This window comes from Anguilla rostrata, chromosome 12, assembly GCF_018555375.3.
Source record: "Anguilla rostrata isolate EN2019 chromosome 12, ASM1855537v3, whole genome shotgun sequence".
Taxonomy (NCBI): Eukaryota; Metazoa; Chordata; class Actinopteri; order Anguilliformes; family Anguillidae; genus Anguilla; species Anguilla rostrata.
The window spans coordinates 33,353,887-33,376,427 of NC_057944.1; the positions used below are offsets into that span (position 1 = coordinate 33,353,887).

Genomic DNA, 22,541 nt, shown 5'->3' on the forward strand with positions numbered 1-22,541 from the left:
TGACAGTACCACAGTGCCCTTATGTGGGCCCCTCTGCCATTACACTTTTTATTTCTTTTCTGGATCTGGACTCTAAACCATCTGTTTATCATATTCAAAAACCCTGTAAAACCTTACAAACCATGCACATGTTTTCATTATATTACTGTATTATGCCTTATGTAGTAATATTACTGTATTATGCCTTATGCCTTATGTAGCCTTATGCATGTAAAATGGTTTAACAAAAGGGTATTTTCATGACAACTGCACCATAATATTACATCCCCTGGACATGTTTGGGATGGGCATATTCAGGGAAATTCAAGAAATTGAATTGAATATGTTTCATACCAAATAACATTTAATAAAACATAGTTTCAGAAACTCAGGGAAAAAATATCACAATGGAATGTCCTCTCAGGTAATCATCTCCTTTTCCCATCCCCCCACTAATTGTTTTTACAACAGCCTCCAAACGGTGGGGGCCTAAATTCCAGATTTTACCATTCGTCCAGATTAATTTATGGCAATACCGCCTGGATCAAACACGTGATTTGGCTTAAAAGGAAGGGAGACAATCTTGTCGTATGGTTAAAACCAAATTTTAAATTCTAATTTCATTTGGAGTCAGATAATTATGAGAGTAAACCATAATAACTGTTACACTTACTTGCTGTGGTCATGGATATATTTGATGTGTTGTTCCGCTCATTTGTGAGTATTCTGATGCTCCTATTGGAATATTGACAGATCAGATATATCTCTGATGACAACATAGCCCCGTGTGTGAACGGAGAGTAACAATAATGTTACTGGTCCGTTTCAGGCTAGTCTTAAGCGGGATGTGGAGCAGCGACGGATCCAGTGCATCCAGTGCGACGGATCCAGTGCATTCCTAAGTATAATTGTGCCCTGTTCTTACGAACAGAGGAAAAATAAATAGCATCTCTGGTTTCGACTCACACCAGCCAAGGGTAAACACGCTGTGCCTTCCCCTCCAGCTACAAACCCCCATTGGTCTAGCTGTGAGGTGTTTACACCATGAACACATGCAGGAACCTAGTCACACTCAACTTGGAACTGTTTAAATTTGCAGAAATTCACTGATAGCACATAAAAGTGACACCATTTTTGAAACTGCACAAAAGTTGCATTTTTTAAATTGCCATAATGAATGATGTCGCCTTTTTCTTGAAGAAAAAGTGACACAGCGTACGACAACTGACATGTCTAATAGTTATAATTTTATTTGAGTTGAAGCTAATGCAGCTTTAAACGTTAGTGTAAAAATCTTTAAAAGGATGATATTATCCTCACTGTGACACTCATATGCTAATAGATCAGAAAATCAAATAAAAAACTGGACTTTTATCATTTATCTTATGAAGGGAATTATAAGAATAATGAGGGATTGTCTTTAGAGAATCAGCTAAGCTTTTGTGTCTGAGTGGCATCTGGTAACTGCAAAGTCGTTCGCCTGATGTGTTATTTTGCCTTTGAGCTTCCTGTCAGCTCTGAACTGCCTTCCTGTGAAGCCACTGTTGTCCCTTGTCAACAGGATAATTACCCAGAATGCCTTTCTGCATGTCTCTCCAAGGACTCATTAACTATTTTTTGTTGCCATGCTGCAGTTCTGGGAGGGCTTTAATGTTTATTAAATATGAATACAAAATTCTAAACTAAATATTTGCTAGAAATTCCGTATATTTCCATTAATATTTTTATTGTGCAAATGAGATATTTCTTACTGTAACATTTAGAAACCAAAGTATAGTACATAATCACATCTTTGTTTTTACTTCAGGCCTCAAAAATTAGTTTTATTCCTGCCAAAAACCCAAAACATAAGGAAGAAAAGAATAAAAGAAAGAGAAAACATAGAAATGGGAAACATCTCACAGATGTGCCATTTGCTGACTTTGTGCAGGTATTTCTTGATGAGACAACAGTCCTTGTTGTCCCCCTCTCTCCCAATCAAGTTTTCATTGTTAATTGTTTTACTTCAGCAATACTTGTGATGCTCTTTTGAGACACAGTTGTTTTAATTATGGTGTTCCTATTTTTGTATTTCTTCGATGAAAGCTGCTGAGACAAGCATCATGCTTTTTTTTCTAGTTTGTACTAATGTTCTTGAGTGAGTGTCTTTTACTGAAAAAAACATTCCAGGATCATCGGATTCATCAAAACAGCAATGCGAATGTCCAGAGAACTCACATTTTCCACACAAAAAATTCATGCTGTTACACAATATATTGACAGAGATCTTAAGGGGGAAGTCTATGGCCTGTAGTTCTCTTGGTTTCGACCCCTATCAGCAGAGGTGAGGGTAAAAAACTGGCATTGCTCCGATAGCTCAGTGTGATCACCACGCTTGACCAATTTCATTAGGCTTAGGTCTAATCTCCAAAATAAACAGACAACAGAGTGAAAGAGTGTCTGCACCACAGAGGACAGAGAGGGGTGTGAAGACAAAGGAGCCGGAGCCCTGGGGTTATAACAACCTCACCTCCAAGATTACGTCTGACCCAAGGAAGCTTCATCAGCACTTCAGGAGAGCACATTCCAGTCCATAGAGGTGCCAGTGGGAGTGACTGCATTTTGGGAATCTAATGAAATTTGGATTCAAATTCAAATGGAGCTGGAAAAATTGTGCGGTATCTACGTGTACTTTCTGAAGAAAGTTCCCAAAGATACACTCTTACCAAACAATAAAACACCAAGTCACAGCAACTCACAAAGTATTCTACATATGACTACCATTACTTTTTTCAACATTAAAAAAAAAAAAATCAATTTAAACAGATGGACATGTAATAAGGCAATTCAGGTTAGGTACCACACTCAAGGGAATAATAGTAATGTCTTAACCGGGAATCAAACCTGCAACCTTTCAATTACAAGCCCAGTTCCTAATCCATTATAATATACTGCCTCCTAGCATTTTTTGGTACATACCACAAACACACACATGTGTAGTTCACTACAGCACATACTCATATGAGAAAGATACTGGGCTTACAAGGGGTGGAATTTTCTATTAGCAAGTGAGACAGCCTGAACAGTTAGTAACTTCTCAGAGTGTAGAAAGGGAAAGAGCCCTGCAGGTACAAATGCTGTTCCTGTCATAAAAGAATAATAATACAAAACCCCTTATAACAGTACCAGTAGCAAAGTCAGCAAAGTCCGGTCTAAACCTTTAATCCATTCACGGCTCACAGCTGTGTTGTACTTTTCCTGAAAAAGGAATGCACTTGTGAATTAAAATAAACTCAACTGTGGCTTGAGGAAAAAAGAAAAACAAAGGTCTTTTTTCTTATGTGACAAAATGCATATACTCACTGCAGTCAGTAAGAACAAAAACATACAGTTTTTTTTTTACTAAAGACAAAAGCCCCATTATAAACATGTGTCCTACATTAACTTGATCTACATTTAAGATATATTTTTAAAAATCAAACATGAGTTACATGAATGTATCGTGTATAATAAAACATACAGTTGTACCCCTGCTCACCTGTACAGTACAGCACATACGCACAGCATACAGAAATATCTGTATACAGTATGTGTCAGTCACTGGCATAGATTTGTCATTCTGTGTCCTTCCTCTGAGAGGTACACCCTTGCGACGGTCGATGTCATTTATCAGAACTCTGCAGTAAATAAACAGAAATAGATGGGGCTTCCACACCTGCTAATTAATTTCACACTGTGGCCCGCTCACGCTCTCCGTCAGCAGCGGAAAAATGAGAACATGTGGGCCTTTCCGAGCGCCGGCCTCCTTTCAATTAAACTTCAATTTCGTAAGTAACCGGTTGCTTAATGCCGTAATTGCTTGTTACGAGAATATACATACGTTATCATCTGGCATGCTTTCAATCAGGATATGAAGGTCACTCTTAACAGGTGGCCCACACACACGCTTAACGTTTACAATAACAGAATGTTTCAAGCTGGCATGTGAGAAGTATTGAGAAGACACGTGTTATGGAGTAAACTGGCTATTTGGTTTGTCCAGTGTAATGAATGATGATAGCTCTTAGATTCCTGTTTTTTACAAAAAGAATAACACATTCCTCGTTGGTTTAAGAAAAAAAAAGTAAAGCAGAAACCTCCTGTTATATTAACTTCCTGTTACATACAATCTTAAAATCTACCCATCTTGCCATAGAGCCCACATCATACTGTAACACTGCCATCTGACTGCATTCTTACAACAGCCTGGTAATTTTAATTTGTCACATTCCTCATTAATAAAAAGAAGGGAGCAGATAAACAGATGCAGTTGTAAAGTCCTCTTGACTATAGGAACAAATTCTACAGTACCACCAAGCACACATGCTGTATGACGGTAGACAAGCGCAAAACAAATTAAACGTAGGTGCTTTTTGTCACGGCTCTACCTTGCTAAAATTATTGATGACTCATGTCATCAGAACATGAAGATGAGAGGCAGGCAATTGTTGCAGGCAAAGAGTACAGACGAGCTGACTCCTCTACAACACATATATTCTGGAATAAATCTGTCAGCCTCTGACCAATAAAGAACGCCTCTGCTCATAACTATGTGTCTGCAGAATAAGGGACTGTGATCCGAGACAAATTCTATTCGCTTAATCTCAGTGCTTGGGAAAGCCTGCCTGACACGGGTATGACTTGTGACCCACTATTTCATTGAACCATACGAATTACATCACTGCATAAAAGCTTTTATTTCCTTTCAAGACTGACAATTAGTCCTCTTCATTATGAAGTTAAAGTCAGGGAGCAATCAGCTCTTATGAAATTATCATAGTGCCTTTATCTCAAAATATAAAGTCTTGATCATTATTCAAATGAGTTGCTCAAAACACAAAGGACTTCTTAAAACTCATTTGGGACTTTGATGTGGTTAAAGACAGAACTGGTATTCCTTTTTTTCTGAACATTGAAGTGCTTTTTTTACTTTATGATTATGATAATTTTACTGGAGGAACAATTGTTTTGGTGATGAAAGGCATTTTCAGGGACTTTCTATCAATGGTCTGGTTCAAGGTCACCCAGATGGGATCATGAGTTGGCACTCGTAAGTCCCCATTTCATAAAAAACCTAGTCCCAACCCACAAAGTCTCAGCTCTATCAGTGGAGTGCCCTAAAAGGGAAGTTTCAGTTTGTGAGATTGGTTTGTTTCCACTAAACACTCAACAAAAACATTCTACATTCTCTTATCTTTGGCACAGACATCTGCCATTTTAGATGCTTGTGAACATATTTTTTTAACCTGTGGACACAGGTTTTCCCAAGCTAGTGTGAACAAGATTGACTGATTGATTGATTACTCAATTCAAGAAGGTATTTCTCATATATGAGAGCCACCCTGTTTGAATTACTTAGACTATTTATTTTGCTATATTTATGAAGGCTACAAAAGCAGAACGTCTTGCAGAGAATGTGATGCAGGGAGACAGCGCTTGAATGGGTTCTGTAAGCAAATTAAACAGTTGATTATTTTAAACATGATTTAAATCACATACCTGAAACAAAAAGACATCAGTTCCATCAAAAGGAATGGAATTCAATCACAGTGAGTTACCTTGCATCTACAATGACTGCAGGGCATAAAGTTCATCTCCACTTAATCACCTCGGAGTCCGACCACTGGAAAATGACATTTTTTTATTCATGATCCTTCTACGCTATAATTAACATATGATTCAATGGGATATGAAAGAGTGACATAACATCGGAACACAATATGAATTTATTAAGCTTTTGAAATGAGATCATCTATACCAATTCAATACTGTATGTTGACCCCTCTTACCTTTGTGCATGCATATATTGATGTTGATACCATTTTATAGCAATCACATTTCTACAAAATCACAACGCAACTCTATATATGCAATATGTTCATACTAATGGAGGCATATTATGCACATTCTTATGAAATGATTCCTAAATTTTTCGTCAGTCTTTTATTGAGAAAGATTGAGGTACTATTACTAATGGCCAGAAGAGGGTAAATCCATGCAAAAGCAATGCCTGGAGAAATTATTTCACAGCGATTGGCAGCAAAAAAAAAAAAGTTGAAACTTTAATGAGGTGGAGTTTTTCATCCATAAAATATCCATTAAATATTCAGGACACCTTTGGAGTGTCACCCTTGGAAATGCACTGCAGTACCATTTATGTCAGGGTTACCAACTCTCACGATTTGGGCATGAGACACACACTTTCAGTCTCTGACTCACACTCACACGCTACCTAAACACACCTCACACCAGATAAAAGGAGTGCAACTAAAAACACTGCAGCTCCCTGATTAAACAAACTATCTAGCCACTCACAGGACAAAGCCAATTTTATGTCAGCACGGCGAACAACGATTGGTTTATAAACACTACAGAGACTGTTGATTACCGACCTATCTTTGACAAAACGTCCCGACCCACTGTCATCCACGATCGTAACCTGCACCCCCACCCGCCTAGTCCACAAACGCACTCCAGCCAGTTGCCCGAAGTTGGTGACCCTGACTTAGGGAGAATAAAAAATATTTCAGTAGAAGAAAAAAGTACCTCTTAAACAGTGAACGTTCCTGTTCCTGGATTAATTTTTTTTTTTTTAGGCTTTGAAATTGCCATTCACGAAGCAATTTGTTTTTTCTTCTCCATACTTTTAAATTGATATGCTACATGGTTTTTTAGGCACTTAGTTTTACTTTCATCTTTTGTCTGGTCTTAAAAAACAAAGCTTCATTAGTGTCAAGCATTTAAAACTTGAAGCAATTATTTTGTCTTTATATGACATCTTAAAGGTGGGCAACAGTGTTTGGGATTAATATTAGTCATAATGAAAGTGAATGCAAGGCAGCTTGTCTCTCAAAGCATTTTTAGCAGCACAGAGTGTTCCCATTTACAGAACGATCTCAGTTACATTCTATTTAAATAAGAATGGTTCTCAGCAGTACATCTGCAGTCAGTCCAGACCATGGCAAGTGCTGCAGCTCTCGGCAAGCTGTGCTTGTCGGGTACATGAAATTACTAAGCCTGTGAAAACCCACAAATGAGAATTTTGGGAAACCCACGTTGAGTGTGATGTGCTAGAAATGTGTGTGCAGTACTGTGGCATTACCTGTAAACTATCTGAAGCCCTTCTCAACCCTGTTCCTGGAGATCTACTATCCAGTAAGTTTTCATTTCAAACCTAATTTCACACACCTGATTCTGCTAGTAAGCAGCTCAATGAGATCTCTAGCTGTTGAGTGAGGTGTGCTTCGACAGGACTGGAGTGAAATCCTACAGGAAGGCAGATCTCCAGCTACAGGGCTGGGAAGCACTGCTCCAGAACCTGGACTGATTACTGTTCTTTCTGGTAGAAATGAAAGGTCATGTGACTATGCCCCTTCAGTGAAGGTCAGAGCCAATCACTGAACATTGCCAGCTCCTATTTGTGATGCTGTCTCCCCACGGAGAGCAAGAGAGTGTGAGGGAGGGCGAAGGGTGCAGGAGGGACACGCTTCAGAGTGTTAATCTAGGACCCAGCTTCTCCTTCTGGAGGATTATCTTGATTGACACGTCGCAGCGTCCGCAAGGGAAAGCCCCCGTGACTGACGGATACGTGACTGTCCCCCCTTTTTTTTCTCGACGGCGAACCCCAACACGGAATCAGTGACCGAGGCCAGAGGAATATTCACGATCGGCTTCTCAACCTCAAAGCACACTGGGTCCTTAATGAGACCCAAAGACCCCGCGATGCCGATCCGCCGTGGAACACGTGGCATTTCCATGTCAAAGGCGTGGAAGCTCTCACACGGGAATTAACACTGCCTTAATCGGAGGGGCAGGGGCGGGGGCGGGGGGGGGGGATCTTCTGCCGTTTTTTGCGCCATCTGGGATTAGGAACAAAGGGGGTGCCGGCGTTCCCGCTCTTATCAAAGCACCGCAGAACAGGCGCACTGTCGCCACTCCGCGGGGCGGGCATGATCAGACAGCCCACAGGACCCGCGCGCGCCTCGCAAGAATTATGGGAATTAAACAGAAGCCCCCAAAGACATCTCACCAAGTCCTCTGCAGCGGGGCGCGCGCGGGGGGGGGGGGTACTGGCTTAAAGGGGGCCTGTCTCTCAGCCTGTCCTCCCGTTCCTCTTTCTCGTGTCCGAACAGGAGCTTCAAATGGAGAGGGACCACACGGAGCTGTGCATGGCTCCAGTACAAACCCCTACACGGGACAGCGACTCGCCTTGTTCTGGATGCAGGGACACTCGTTCTGTTCCTTTCCCAAATACCAAGCGACACGTGACGAGCTACACATCCCCTTCCCACACTCAATTCCAGGGTGCGTGAAGCTCAGAGCTGATGACAGAGCAGGCAAATGCATCCGCACCTGGGGATCCAGTCTTCTCCCACCCCTGACAGTTCAGCAGGGCCTAACAGTAAACAAAAAAAAAAAAAAAAAAAAAAATATATATATATATATATATATCCACTCACAAGGTCTTGTCAGCAACAGACGGTAATGATTAATGATTACAGTCTATTACACTAGTTATGTTTAAGTGTTGCTTTGAATGGCTACATCATTTTGGTAACTTAGTAACGTGGCACGATAAGTCACTGTAAACACTAGATGTCAAACAATAAGATCATTCTAGAGGTGTTTGAGAATTGAGATAAATACAGAACTTGCTTAACCATGTGAGAGTAGAAACTAAGATGAAACAGAGGGGGAGGGTGGCGACACACCATTGAGTGGGTGTTGCACATCATGGACCATGTTCACAACCAACATTTGACACACACCAGAAGGATGGGTTCGCAACGCACTTACCACACCTTCAGTTATACAGTGAAACTTTGAACATTGCTGTTTGTCTGCTTTTATAGTGTGTTAAATGTTGAAATTTTGTTGTGTCTGTAATCGACTGCTGCTTTCTTGGCCAGGTCTCTCTTGAAAAAGAGATTTCTAATCTCAATGAGACTAACCTGGTTAAATAAAGGTTAAATAAAATAAAATAAAAACAGATGGGCAAGAACTCTGCATTCACTGACCATATGATCGTGATCATATGCCTGCCATTCCACGTTTGGAAGTAAATCACTCTTATTCAATCAAAATCCAGCAAAGGCAATATTTTCAGAAGAAAATGACCAAAAATCTAAAGGTCGAAATTGATCAAAGCAGTGTAAATCAATCATTTTCTTTTTTTAATAGTGAGTCAGCCAGATGCAATTTCCTGCAAAATATCCATCTATCTATCTATCTATCTATCTATGGTTTCATCAATCATGCAACAGCAACTATTTTGTCACTGTGGAGGTAAAATCATCTTTGAATACAATATTTTACAGCTGAAAAAAAAACCTTCTGATTTATTCCATGTGCACCTTTACCCACATATATCCCAGTCTTATCCCTTTGCTTTTTTTGGTCAAGGGCACCTGTTTCTCTGACACCACTGCTATCTGCCCTTTGTCATCTATTACCAACTGACATGTCTCAGAAGATAAGCACCAGCGCTGACGCACGCACACTTCCCGGATAATACGCCAACTTGTTGTTCCACGATGGCTGGCACACAAAAGAACGAGGTGAATGAAAGAACGTTGAACAGGCTACTTGATGCAGCCCTCCTTTCACCGGTCTGATAAGTGATGTCATGTGACAAAAAACATTTCAATTCTGAGCAGTTTAACTGTGAACATAGCACGTATTAAAGGAACGCAGTTAAACCTTAAGTTTCTAAAAGATATTCAGCACGCATCGTTAATTCAGGAAAGCAGCACCATATTGCCATACATTTATTCATAGGTTTTTATACGTTCAGTGGTCAGAGACAGCAGGCTCGCAGCATTGTCATATGGATGAACTGCAGTCTACTGCGAGAGAGAGAGAGAGAGAGAGAGAGAGAGAGGGGGGGGAGAAGAGAGGGAGTGGGGGAGAGGCAGACAGAGACAGAGAGATGCAGCAGGACGAGGCAGTCTGGCTGGTCAATACTCATAACTCAGATGACAGTCCACACATGACTACAATTACCGCTGAGCCTGGTTCCTTTTTCTGTGTTATCATTGTGCAGGCTGAGCACTGCCGAGTCAGTCAGAGCCCTCCTAATACGAGCTTGTAACTGAGCTTCAAATGAGAGATTTCAGAACATGAAGAGGAAGGATTGTCCCGTACGCTCCTTAAAGGTAAGTGTTTCTTTTATTTCTTAGTCTTATTCATTTTCGTTTCGGTTAACAGCAGGATGCAAACAAATTCTGCTCATCAGTTGGAACTGTTGCTATGATGTCTGTACGTTTAAGTTTTTTTTTTTTTGTAAGGAAGCCAAATAACAAATCTCTATATTGGTGAACCTTCTATCCAAATATACGAGGACATACATGAAGCTGGGATTATAACTGCCCCATTAGGGCTAATTTAGCGGGAAGAGTGACAAAAAAAAAATTTGCAAAGTTTAACAGACACGGCAAATGACTTTCGCACAGTGCAGGACATTTCACTAACACGCATGTGCATGTATGAACACCGTAAACCTGGCAACCGGGAGCAGCGAAAGAGAATCATTGGGCTTTCAGCTTATCCGCCCGTGCACAGCCGCATCATTTAGCTCCATTCATCTTCTGCAGGGGTGATATGGAGCAAACTGCACGACGTACCAATAGCTGGCTGATGCGGCAATCAAAAACTCACCTTCGAACGCCGTGGAGCAGGTGTGCGTTTCTGTGAATCGGAGTGCCACAGAAATGAGGACTGCTGGTGAAAACGAAAGGAAACCGATTCCAATCGAGATTTCGATAAAGACACGGGGCTGTTAACTGCACAAGACGGTTTTTAGACTACAGTCAAGTCAGACGATTCTACGCAGATCAAACACATACACCATCAGTGACATTAATAAAGATATTTTGGCATTAACGCTTAAGTAGTGTTAAAGCTGACCCCAACTCTTTTAATACAAAAGAGAGCATTCAATAACTTACCAACATCGCTCATGAATATGCGGATCCAAAATTCCTGAAGTTTTTTGCATTAATTTGTTTAACCAACCAACTGCTTGACATCTGGAGCAGCTGGTGAACATTTAATGAGTACAACAAGTTCCATCTAATGAATAGCTCTAAATGAGCACTAAAACTTATCCATCATGACCAGACATGACTGAAATGTGCCATAAATGCGCACACACACACACACACAAAGAAGAAAGTTATCTTGTCTGGTAGTTTAGTGAGCTTTGGTGAGCTGCAGTGAAAGCCTTCTAATTGCTATTTCTGTTCCATCCACTTGTGAAGAAAAGAGGCATTAATTTCCAATTTTTCTTGCAACAGATGGAATACTAGAAGGCCAAGTTTTCAGCTAGAATCTCTTCTAAGATGATTCTGCAACTGTCCCAGAAATGAGAAAAGTCATTTTTCATCTTGACATCTCATGAAAAAATTCATTTTCTTACGTACCATTTTTCCCACTTACCACCTTCTTATGCTGCCCCAGACAACCCCTTTTTAAAGAGTGCTAATGGATCATGTCATTTTGGGTTACAAGACACTTAATCCATCTCATCAGGTGTAACTGAGAAATATGACTGTTTTTTTTTTTAATACAGAAATTTTCTGTTCAGATTCAGGAGAACGGTTATCTCCCTGCTAGCTCTGAAAGCACAGGGTGTGCGTCCATACTACCACATGCTGCTGAGACTGTTTTTCAAGAATGAGACCAGAATGTCAAGACATTTTGCTGTGGGCATTTAGCCTTTCGTGACTAAAATAAAACACCTACGAGTGTGACCTTCACTAAACAATGTTTAGTCTCTCTGCTCCCCATTAACAATGTTATTCTCTCTGCTTACCATGAACAATTTCACTCTGTCTGATCACCACGAACAATTTCAATCTGTCTGATCACCATTAACAATGTCAGTCTCTCTGCTCACCATTAACAATGTCAGTCTCTCTGCTCAACATTAACAATGTCAGTCTCTCTGCTCCCCATTAACAATGTCAGTCTCTCTGCTCACCATTAACAATGTCAGTCTCTGCTCACCATTTTTAGACCATTTTTTATTTCACCAGGATGGTCAGTTGACAATAAGACAGTTGACACCATTAACAATGTTAGCCTGTCTTCTCATCATTTCTAATCCGCAGTCTCTGTTTTTCAGCAAGTAATGCAATAATTGTCCAAATTAAAAAAATTTGAAAATACAGATTAGTGAAGATATGATTATACAAAAGGCTTTATGTCTCCATAGTATGTGCACCCCACAATTATTGATGTTTATATTAAGCTTGCTATCCATTTTCTCATCAGCATCCTTCTGCCAATTTCTCTGAAACTCACTCCGCAGCGCTACCCACATGGAGGCTGACAGCTTTTCTCCCTGGTACCGCGCTTAAACATATACAGCGCCTCAGAAACCGGCAGTGCGCTCAGCATAAAGAAATCTGCAAAATCTCGCCCTAGCCTGTGGCCACACGACATGTACACTGTGAGCACTTGAAAGACGTTCAGTCACAGAGGATTATCCGCTGTTCGCACAGCCTCTGTGGAGGCAGCCCTTAGCCCCGCGGGCCGCCTGTCTGTGCGCCACACTGAGACCGGTTCAGAGAAAGGGACCTGTCCAGGCCTGCCCAGGGAGGCTAACGGGCTCCAGCATGGCAGAGAGTCTCTTCAGAGAGAGGGGAACACATTTGGGCCGCCAGCAGTCACGCCCTCCATCTCGCGAAAGCGCAGAAATGACTCTTCGACAGAGCGATTCTTGCAGTTCCGAGCACCTCAGACAGAGACACAGACGCAGGATAGGGCGTATTGTCTTAGGCTGGGGCATGCTGGGATTCACGGGGATGTGTGGGGGAGAATTGCATGCAGTCGCACAGAATGCTGGAAAGCGCTAGATAATTTCACATCTCACACTGTGTGACCAATGAAGAGGGAAGAGGGGGCAGCCCTCCCCCAGCATGGTGAAACCACTCTGCCTTTGATGTGCTCACTGCCTATTGATTCAGCCCACTGCCAGCTGAAGGCCATGTGAATAATTGCCAACACTCGGGTCTTTTTGACAATCCCTGTCGCAAACACACAGAACATCCCACTGCCCTCTGCGGAGATAGCACAGCAACTGTGTGTCTGGATTTCTGGGACAACTGAGTGCGTGCGTATGTGTCTTTGTGTGAGTGTGTGCGTGTGTGTGTGTGTGTGTCTGTGTGTGCGTGTGTGTCTGCGTAATCCTTTTAAATATCTTATTAACTCGATACTATGGACTTTATTTCACAGGTAGATTAGAATAATAGGAACCTGCTGCATGCCTACGCTGCATGGAGTCACAGTCTTCGGTCTCTCCGACTGCTTCCATGGAGTGAATGAAGCGCTCGTGATGTCAGGCATGGAGTTACCAGCGGTGGGTTTAAACAGCTCCCGCCTGGGGAACGTGACGTTACTGAAGCCCGTCCCCACCTCCATTTCCACCGCCGTGGACTCCTCCTCCTCCTCCTCCTCCTCCTCCTCCGCCTCGGATCGCCTGGAGAACGTCTACGTCTACGTCTCCATCTTCCTCAGCCTCCTCGTCTTTCTCCTCCTGTTGCTGGTCATTGCCCTCCACAGACTCAAGAACATCATCTCCTCCAGCTCCTCTTACCCAGAATGCACCAGCAACGGAGGGAACTCTTTCACCAACATTGAGATTTGCAGCCTGTCTTCTCAAAGGTCCACGGTGTCTTCCTTATCGTGCTGAGGCTACAACTACTCAAAATAAGCATGCAAATCCTTCATTCTGGCACACACGCACACATAGACACAGCACAGGGAAAGTAAAGTACATTAGCAAGTGCGACCTCAACGGCTAACAGTATTAACAAATTATCATACTGTCACAGAGACAGCTACTTGGTGATATGTAATATACCTAATAAACCTTTGTTAAGAGATTTCTCTGTTTGGATGCTGGGCACTAGGTCACTCCTGCATTTCCATATTTCTCTAAACACAGGTTATACCAGCTTCTTAACATTTTAACTGTACACTGATTCATGGTTTTATTCTTTTCAAAGAAGGACGGTCTTTGATGTGTTGCAAGTTCTGATATATGTCACTGAAATGTTGTAGGCAACACACTGGTGTTGGAGATGGAGAAAAGTGGAATTCTAAGTATTATAAAATCATACTGAATTGCAAGATTTCTGTTTTATCTTTTCCCCAAAAGCACAGTTTCACAATGTAAAACAATGCAAAACAAGGACATACAAAAACCTACAGAATATTATTGGCATACCAAAACATGGAAGAAAAATAAATAGCAGTGAAACATCAGTTCTTAGGAGCAGGAAAAAAAAAACACCTGGGCGAGTTGGAAGGACTTTGAAAGAGAGCAAAAGTCAAAATAACACCAACCTGAGAGGTGCTCACGGCTCATAACTCAGTTGCGATGGTCAATGAATGTCTGTGTTATCGATGGCCCAGCCAAAGGTTACAGTTTTCCGTCTGTCACCTCAGGCGAAACTGACACCAGTCATCGCTTCGGGGGTTTAAAGTTTCTTAGTACCGGTCTAAGGAAGCACCTGAGTCCGGCGTGAAGATTATTGAGGTCAAGGAAAAGGTCAAATCCCAAGGTATTAATAACTACGAGCGCAGACAGCCACCATCAAACCGTCAGGGCTGCGATAAACACACCAGTGCTAATAACAATGTGCCAAGGAGCTTGAAAAAAAACAAGGAAGTTCAAAAACTTCAGCTTACTGTCAGTAATTTCATCACAGGCAGCAATCAGCTCACTGTCAATAATTTTATCACAGACAGCAATACGCTTACTATCAATAATTCATCACAGACAGCAATACGCTTACTGTCAATAATTTTATCACAGACAGACAGCTATCCCATGCACATCTCCAGCAATCTGATTTTGAGTAGCACATCATGAATAATACAACAATGTATTCCAGCCCAAAGCTGTTTGCACTGTATATGCATATACCTGTATGCATGTAAATGTCACTAAAGACCGAGCAGCCAAATGCTGTTAACATGCTTCATGCACTGCATTAGGCAAACATTTTTTTTGCAGTAGGGAAGCTATTAATGGTCGAACAGTCAGTTAGCTACTCTTATAATCGTTAAAACCGTTAAAAGCCAGGAACCACTCAGAAAGACAACCAATATGTGCCAGATGAAATGTTCTAAAGGAACTGTTTGGAATGATTTAATTATATTTTCCTTCATTTGACAAACAGGAACACAGTACTTTGTCTTTTTATAGAATAAAATGGATAAATGGTCTGAACCCTAATGAAAATATGGCTGAGCTCCGCGTATCGTGGCTGGCGGTGCTAAAATTATTTTTAAGGACCGGAAGCCTTAATTGATTTAATAAACATGCACATTCATATTTCATAAAGGGTACACTTCAGAGGAAAAAAAGCTTTAGTTGATATCAGAGGCATGAATACTTAAACAGAGCCCATTTTCCATTTTGTAAGAGATTTTCATCTCATTTGCCTTCATGTTGAATATATAAATTTGAAATGACTTATGGAGGGATATTCAGACAAAATGACTTTACACCAAATCTTACTTAAATCTCACAAATGTGGGTCAGACTGCTCCCAAACCTTCTTTGGTCATTAATGGAGTTAATACACTGTTATTTAAAGAGTCACATTAAAAATAATGAAACTGCAAACCGTGATATAAATACAGCCCTAGAGGGGATAGCTCTTTGTGGGCTATAAAGCAATAATTTGAAATAACACACATGCTACACTTTTACAGAAATATATTATTACAATTGAAGATAAGAAACCGTTCTGTCTCGTGCTGGTTTGACTGACTGCCAACTGACAGCTAATGTTGAATTTTCACACTGGAGGAACTAAAGAGTGAAAAATCCACTTGCATCCCATAAAAAAAATAAACTGCCTGTTGTTCACCCAAGTGAAAGTAGATTAAATTTTTAAGAAAAAAAAAACAGCTTCTGTGGGGCTGTGAAATTACTCAGATTAAAAATGAAGGCATGTCTCTGTGCTCAGAACAGGCTTCAGCTCCAAGACTTTTTTTTTTTTTTACAAACGTCCGTCTTCGGTTCACGGGTGACCTGGGATCAGCCAATTGCGTAGGCTTCCAGAGACATCAGTTACTTCAGTTTTATGAGGGGGTGTCAAAAGATGGGAAAGTGGGTCTGTGACCCCCACCCCCCCCCCTCCCCCGTTGTGACCGAATCCCTCCCAGCAGTTTTCATCTGTCTCACTCAGCTAGACTCTCGCCTCCGACAGGTTGACAAAACAATCAATACTGCCAGGATGAGGCAAACCTCAAAAAAATCACTTATCTCATCGGTATAATCTTGCCTCAGAAAGCCTTCTGTTCTTGGTCTTCCCCTGACATTGTCAGAGGCGCGCGCTGTTAAATTTAATCAAGCCCAGACCTCTAATCACCACACCGGAGTAATATGTTAGGAAAACTTTTTCCCCCTATACAATATATCAATGGGCATGATGATCTATTTAGCAGTAGTAAGTAGTACTTTTCTGCCATTGAAAAAATGATTGGCTTCCTCTAGTTCAATGCTAAATATTCAACGTTAAAAAGGAAACAAAGTCCTTGTCTCCGCGTTCACCAGATACGATGTTCTTACCTAGGCTGTCGAGGGGAGCATCGCCCTAACACTGCGCCGCATCCTATCGTCGTGTAGAGGAAGTGATCGTTATTAACTCCGACACTGTCTTCCTGTCAGATCCACGACGCCGCCGCGAAAATGAACCGGCCGTCAAAACAGGTCAGCGGCCGAGCAGGAAGGCGGAAGACGGTATATTTCCCCCCGCCACGCCGAGCCATGATGAATTCTTGCGTGTGTTAATAAGCGTGATCGCCAACACGTGAAAGAACCACGCTGGTTTGGGATGGAAAATGACACAATGCATGCATTTACCCAAAATCACCTGCTGGGGAACTGGTGGACAAGAAATGCTGTGGGGGGGGGGGATGCTTAACAACGGGGGGAAAATTCATAATTACGGGACACCCCTACTCCGAAAAACCTGCTTTCATTTTCTCCTCTCTGCACAACGGCTGATGCAGAAAGTCGGAAGTGTGGTCTGGGGATTTCACTTAATTAAACCGTTTCCCGCACTTTCTCCTCTGTTCTGTTTGGCTATTAGATTTCTTGATTGGCAGACAGATTATTCCACGTAGCTGTCATTCAGATATAATTGGATGGAGATCTTGGGATAGCGTCAGACTCGGATGGCTGCATCTGCCAAAAAACTGGATCTGTAATTCAGCAGGGCTCCACAAAAAAAAAAAAAAACTTTCTTGTTGAAGCAATTTCAAAGAGCAAACAGCACCTTCATACTTTTCCAGACATCAAGAGAGATAAAAGAGTTGTCTTTCTGAAGTGTGCGGAACAAATTACCTGATGATATTTACAAAAATCTCCATTTTGTTTTCTTTGGTTTACTTGAATATACCCAGCCACGGCAACTCTCATATAACATACCAGAGTGGCCTTGTGTCTGAGGATTGTGGGATATTGGAGGAGAGCCCTGGGGGGTGAACACTGAGAGGAAGATGCCTTTGTTACTTCCACAATGTAACTGGCTACATCACAGCATGAAGGAATCAATTAGATTTAGGGACACATGCTAAAGACGATACTTTAGCAGATAAATGGGGAGAAGGGGTTGTGGGTTAAAAAGTGAAGAAAAAAATAATAAACAATTGGTAAATTTTGCATAACCAGTGACACTGGGCATTTATTTAAACCACACTCCCCAGTTCTGATTAAAAGAAAGAAAGAAAGAAAAAAGCCAATTTATACTTAGATGGTGCTATCCAGATATTTCCACGATTCAGCTCTGTATCACAGCGGGTAGCGTAGCGCCTGCTAGCATGGAAGGAACAGACCGCAGCTCGCTACATCCATCACAGCCAGGCAGCTCCTCTACCTCCGCAGACAGCAGGTTCCTATGCCGTGTTCCCACAGTACAGAATGTGGACGAGTAATAGGACAGAGAAACTAAATCATTCCACGAATACGGAGAGACAGGCGTGCACATGCACACACACACACACAGGCACACACACGCACGCAAGCACATAAATTTACGTCTCACCCCATTAAGCTAACTGACAGAATTTGTAGGATCAGCTCGCCTTGCTTGCCTGTTCCCTTACCACAAAGAGCATTAAAGCAGTATCCTTTATGTATTGTATTGTGTCAACTTACAACGGCTAATGTTACGTTTGTAAAATCCTGGAGGAGGGAAGCAAGGACGGAAGGAATGAAGGAAAGAAAAAAGAAACAATTTAAATACTTTTTTTGTTCAACAAAAATGTCCAAACAATCCTTTAGGAATGGATCTTTCTCCAATCTACATTGGTACATATTTTAGATAATGGTTTTGACTACACTGATGATAAGATTCAGTCATCCTGCATTCCCACTGACTCCCCTAGAAAATGAGCTACACTTGTGTCAGGATGGAGGCCTCCCCACAGCCAGCTGACTGAGACTCACAGTAAGCCTGCCTGGCTCATGCACTGCAATAGATGGGCCAGGACCCAGGCAAGCCAAGTGGGAATAAGTTACTGTAAGAGGGAGTACCACAGATGAGTTCATCCTGAGGTGGATTGGCTCAGTTTAGTGCATGCCACTACATTAATCTGGTCCGGTGATGTATTTTGATAACCCAGGCAACAAAAACGAATGCCTTCCCTCCTGTTCTGTATCTGAGACTCTCACACAGGCATTGTCAATCAACAGCAGCCTCCATTCGTAGCCACGCGCCAAAACGGATCTGTCGCTTCGACGCACAGGCAACACCGTGCAGCAGACGCAGCACACACCAGCATTTATTCTGCCGGAATCTGTGCTCGCGCCATTCAGCAAGAGCAAGACGCGCAACACCAGCATTATGCCGGAAGCTCTCTCTAATTTCAAATAAACCACACAGACGATCTTCTGGATAACGAAGTCGCTGAGAAGTCGGCACTCCAGCAGTAGGTGAGACTCGGTGCGGTCATTTGCGGGTCCACCAGCGTTGGCGCGGTCAGTGGAACTGACCAGGCCATCAAATCCTCCATCTCATTACATTACATTACATTACATTACAGGCATTTAGCAGACGCTCTTATCCAAAGGGACTTACACAACTTTTACATACCATTTTTACATTGTATCCATTTATACAGCTGGATATATACTGAAGCAATTTCGGTTAAGTACCTTGCTCAAGGGTACAACGGCGGTGTCCTTACCCGGGAATCGAACCTGCGACCTTTCGGTTTACAAGCCCAGTTCCTTACCCACTGTGCTACACTCCGTCCCCGTCTCCACACAGGGAGCCGGTGAGCTGTCCAGAGAAGGTCTGTACTTCTTTCGGTGTAAAGCGCTCCTGTGAATATGCCCCGAGATAGCATTTCTGAATGCAAAACATTGAGCGTCCAGCCACACATTTTGGCCACACACCAAAGCAGAACAGTTCTTGTGCATACAAAAAAAAACCTTTACATCCAACTGTGCAGAAGCTACTATCTATTCTGCACTAGTGGTGAATCCCCTTAGCAACCAGGTCACACTTTTAACCCACAGCGATGGGCAGTACAGGGTTAAGGATTCATGCTGACTGTGTTGCCATGGGGTACTTAGTTGTAATGTATTTCCAATTTTGTTCCCGCTGTGAACCATTCAGTGGAAGCTGCAAACAACTAGCAGCTCGCATTATTACTGGCTTAATCTATAGGCCACATGTTGCTTCCCTGGCAAAGCCCCCACGTGCAGCCAGCCACCTGAACTCTTCCCAAACAGGCAGAGCAACATTTTCCCTCCAGCTGGGAGGGCCCTGGAATTTCACCTGAAACTGTAGGGTTTCATTAGGAAAGGCTTTTTGGACCGAGTTGGAGCACACTAACCAGCTTGTCCTGTCTGCATGACAGCGACTGGCCTCTGCAAAGTGCTTTTTTCAGGGCTTCAAAGCTTTCTGGGTCCATGCGCTTACAGCAACACAAAATAAAATTTTGTCATTCTCTCTCCATTTTCTGATATTGAAAATCCCGTATTCTATACTGCAGCAGGTACAATCAGACCTGGCACCAGAAAATGCCCCACAACCCCAGAAAATGCTACGTTCTTATATTTTTTGAGGGTCCCTGTCAGTCAGGGCCCTTGCAATCATCCTAACTACAGCTCCCCTGGACACAATGAAAGAAATCAACGGGTTTGCAAAGTAAAGCTTGAGTACCCCAGCACCTGTCAGTGTGTGTCTGAGGCTTTTTCCGATCCTCCGCCTCTCCGATGAAATCCACAAGCCGGTTTGTCTGCTGCACCAGAAGAGACGGTAAACCACCGCCCAAGCCCACGGACACACAAATCAGGGCCCAGAGGGGAAACTACGGAGGAGACACACTGCCACTCGTGCGCTCGCTGCCCGGCTGAGATAAACCCAATGCTAACGATTAACGGTCAGCCACAACTGGTACAGACACACTTTATGTTTTACTGGGAGAAAATATGAGCTTACGGGTGTGGTTTATGGTGCAATTTCAGTGGTGTGCCGGTGCCGACCGTGTCAGCGCCCTCTAGAGGTGACGGCCCTGCAGGACAGCACATTGTTGTTCAGAGAGCTGCCCAGAGATGAAGAGCTATTTATTTGATAAATCACTTTATTTGCAGTTCACAATCATCTTCATGTTAGCTTTATTAGTTCTCTCTTACGTGAAATGGTCTGATTTACAGTTTTTAATCATTGTCACCTTTCCACTGATTAGTTTTTTTTTTATGATGTGAAATTGGCCGGTTTATCTTTTTCGTAGACAGGGTCTCTATGTGTGTTTGTGTGTATGTGTGACCATGTCTGCCGTAGGTCATTTCTCCCACAACAAGGCTTGTTTTCTCAATCACAGACATGAGGGGCATCAGTCCAAAACACTCAATAGCTCCATTACACAATGTCCACATCATGAGGTCTTTTTTATCTTAAAAAATAAGACCTTTGACAGGCTTTCAGAAGGTTCTCTTCCCTGTAATGCCTCCCTGAAAATGTCTTGATTTAGTGCCTAAAATAAATTCTCTGGTAAAAAAAGAGAATGGAACCAGTTTACGCACGCACTGGACCAAACACTGGAAGACCAAATGATTTCCAGCACTGACTGCATCTCAAGTTTCTTTTGAACAGTCATTATGAAGCTATATTATTGAACTAAAATAAATCAGGCATATAATATTCTATTTGAGTAGTGGCTAAATAAGACTGTAGTAGTTTGTGTGTACATTATTTCTTTTTTTCGGAGCCCCATCAAGTTCTCCATGGCTCTCTTGTAGGAAAGAAAGTTTTCCACTGCTAAAAACACACACACAAAAAAGACTTTTAATAGAACCACTTAAATAACACACTGCCACCTAGTGGATTTCTTTTTTTTTTTTTAAGTTACACATCAGGAGCAAATCCAAGCACCTCTTTAGTCGGGAGGGGACACGTCTGTGGCTAAAACCGTAAGCATGCTTACGCGGATTCTCTCCCGGTACCCTGTAATCTCGCAGATCACCGCAGCCACAGCTCAGCGCTCACAGCATGACGTCATAAATTCATTCTCCAGGTCCGGAGTGTTCCGCACTATGAAAAAAACCGCGTGGAGTTTTTTCCCCTCCGTGAGTCAGAAACGGCTCATTTCATTCAACTTAGGACTTCAGCTTGACCGTAGCGTTTAATGTTCCGAAGCCGTGGAACATCCAGCGCGTGTTCCAGGTGCAGAAATACACCTGCGCGGGCCGGGTTTGCAGGAGACGAGTTAGGGAGTCGTTTCAAAACAAAACGGCGGCTGACGTGTTTTCGGCTTAATTTACGACGTGTGATTTACTGTGATTAATTACCAACAAGCTTTGTGCGCAGGCTGATGTGTTCATAATAACGGTTGTGGTTTCTGCACAACGTCATTTCTTTGATGGTTCAGTTATTGTAGGTCCTGCGGTCGGGTTTCTGTGCAGACTGACTGCTGCCGAGCTCACGCTGCTAAGACTCCACAGAGGAGTGACGTTGATGTCAAAACCTGACCCTGCCAGGGCTGTCTGTGTAGCTGGCAGTCCCCCAGAGGGGTACAAATCTAGCCAAACCTACCACAGAGGGGGAGAGCAACACCCAGTCCGTGTTACAGCGTGCACGGCTGGTTCCTCTGGTGCCCGCAATCCGCACCTTATCCAAACACACAGGATTGTTAACTCCTCCAACCCAGTGACTGACAGCGATACGGACACCATCACACAACCCGGTTACTTCTGACATGTAATTCAATGATGCTTTCATTACAGTTACAGTTACCCTACTGCGGTTTTTCTCAAAGACACCATTTACATCAAAGCTAGCGCAGTCCCATGTACTGTTGGTGCTCATATCACAAACTCCCTTCCTTTTAACAAACATGGAGGTTTTGCTCTGGTGAGAAACATCAACGCTTCATAACAGAGTAGGGCCATAAGAACAGGGAACCAATAGTGCAGCAAGCTAGCCAAGACGCTTTTCGTTTTTCCTAAAAGTGGCATTTGTATTTTTCCACACAGTCAGTGTGTACACATTTACTTCCCTTATCACAATAAAATG

General features: G+C 42.5%; 1 protein-coding gene across 1 annotated transcript; it reads left to right on the plus strand.

Moving 5' to 3' along the window:
• Nucleotides 1-9,907: 9,907 nt before the first annotated feature.
• On the plus strand, nt 9,908-13,883 carry LOC135236333 (serine-rich and transmembrane domain-containing protein 1-like). Its single transcript, XM_064302634.1, has 2 exons — nt 9,908-10,151; nt 13,234-13,883. The coding sequence occupies exon 2, from the start codon at nt 13,262-13,264 to the stop codon at nt 13,688-13,690; it is 429 nt and encodes a 142-aa protein (XP_064158704.1). The 5' UTR covers nt 9,908-10,151; nt 13,234-13,261; the 3' UTR covers nt 13,691-13,883.
• The last annotated feature ends 8,658 nt before the right edge of the window (nt 13,884-22,541 follow it).

Excerpts from the sequence above, each read along its gene's own strand:
- LOC135236333 (XM_064302634.1), top strand. The coding sequence starts at position 13,262 with ATGCCTACGCTGCATGGAGTCACAGTCTTCGGTCTCTCCGACTGCTTC.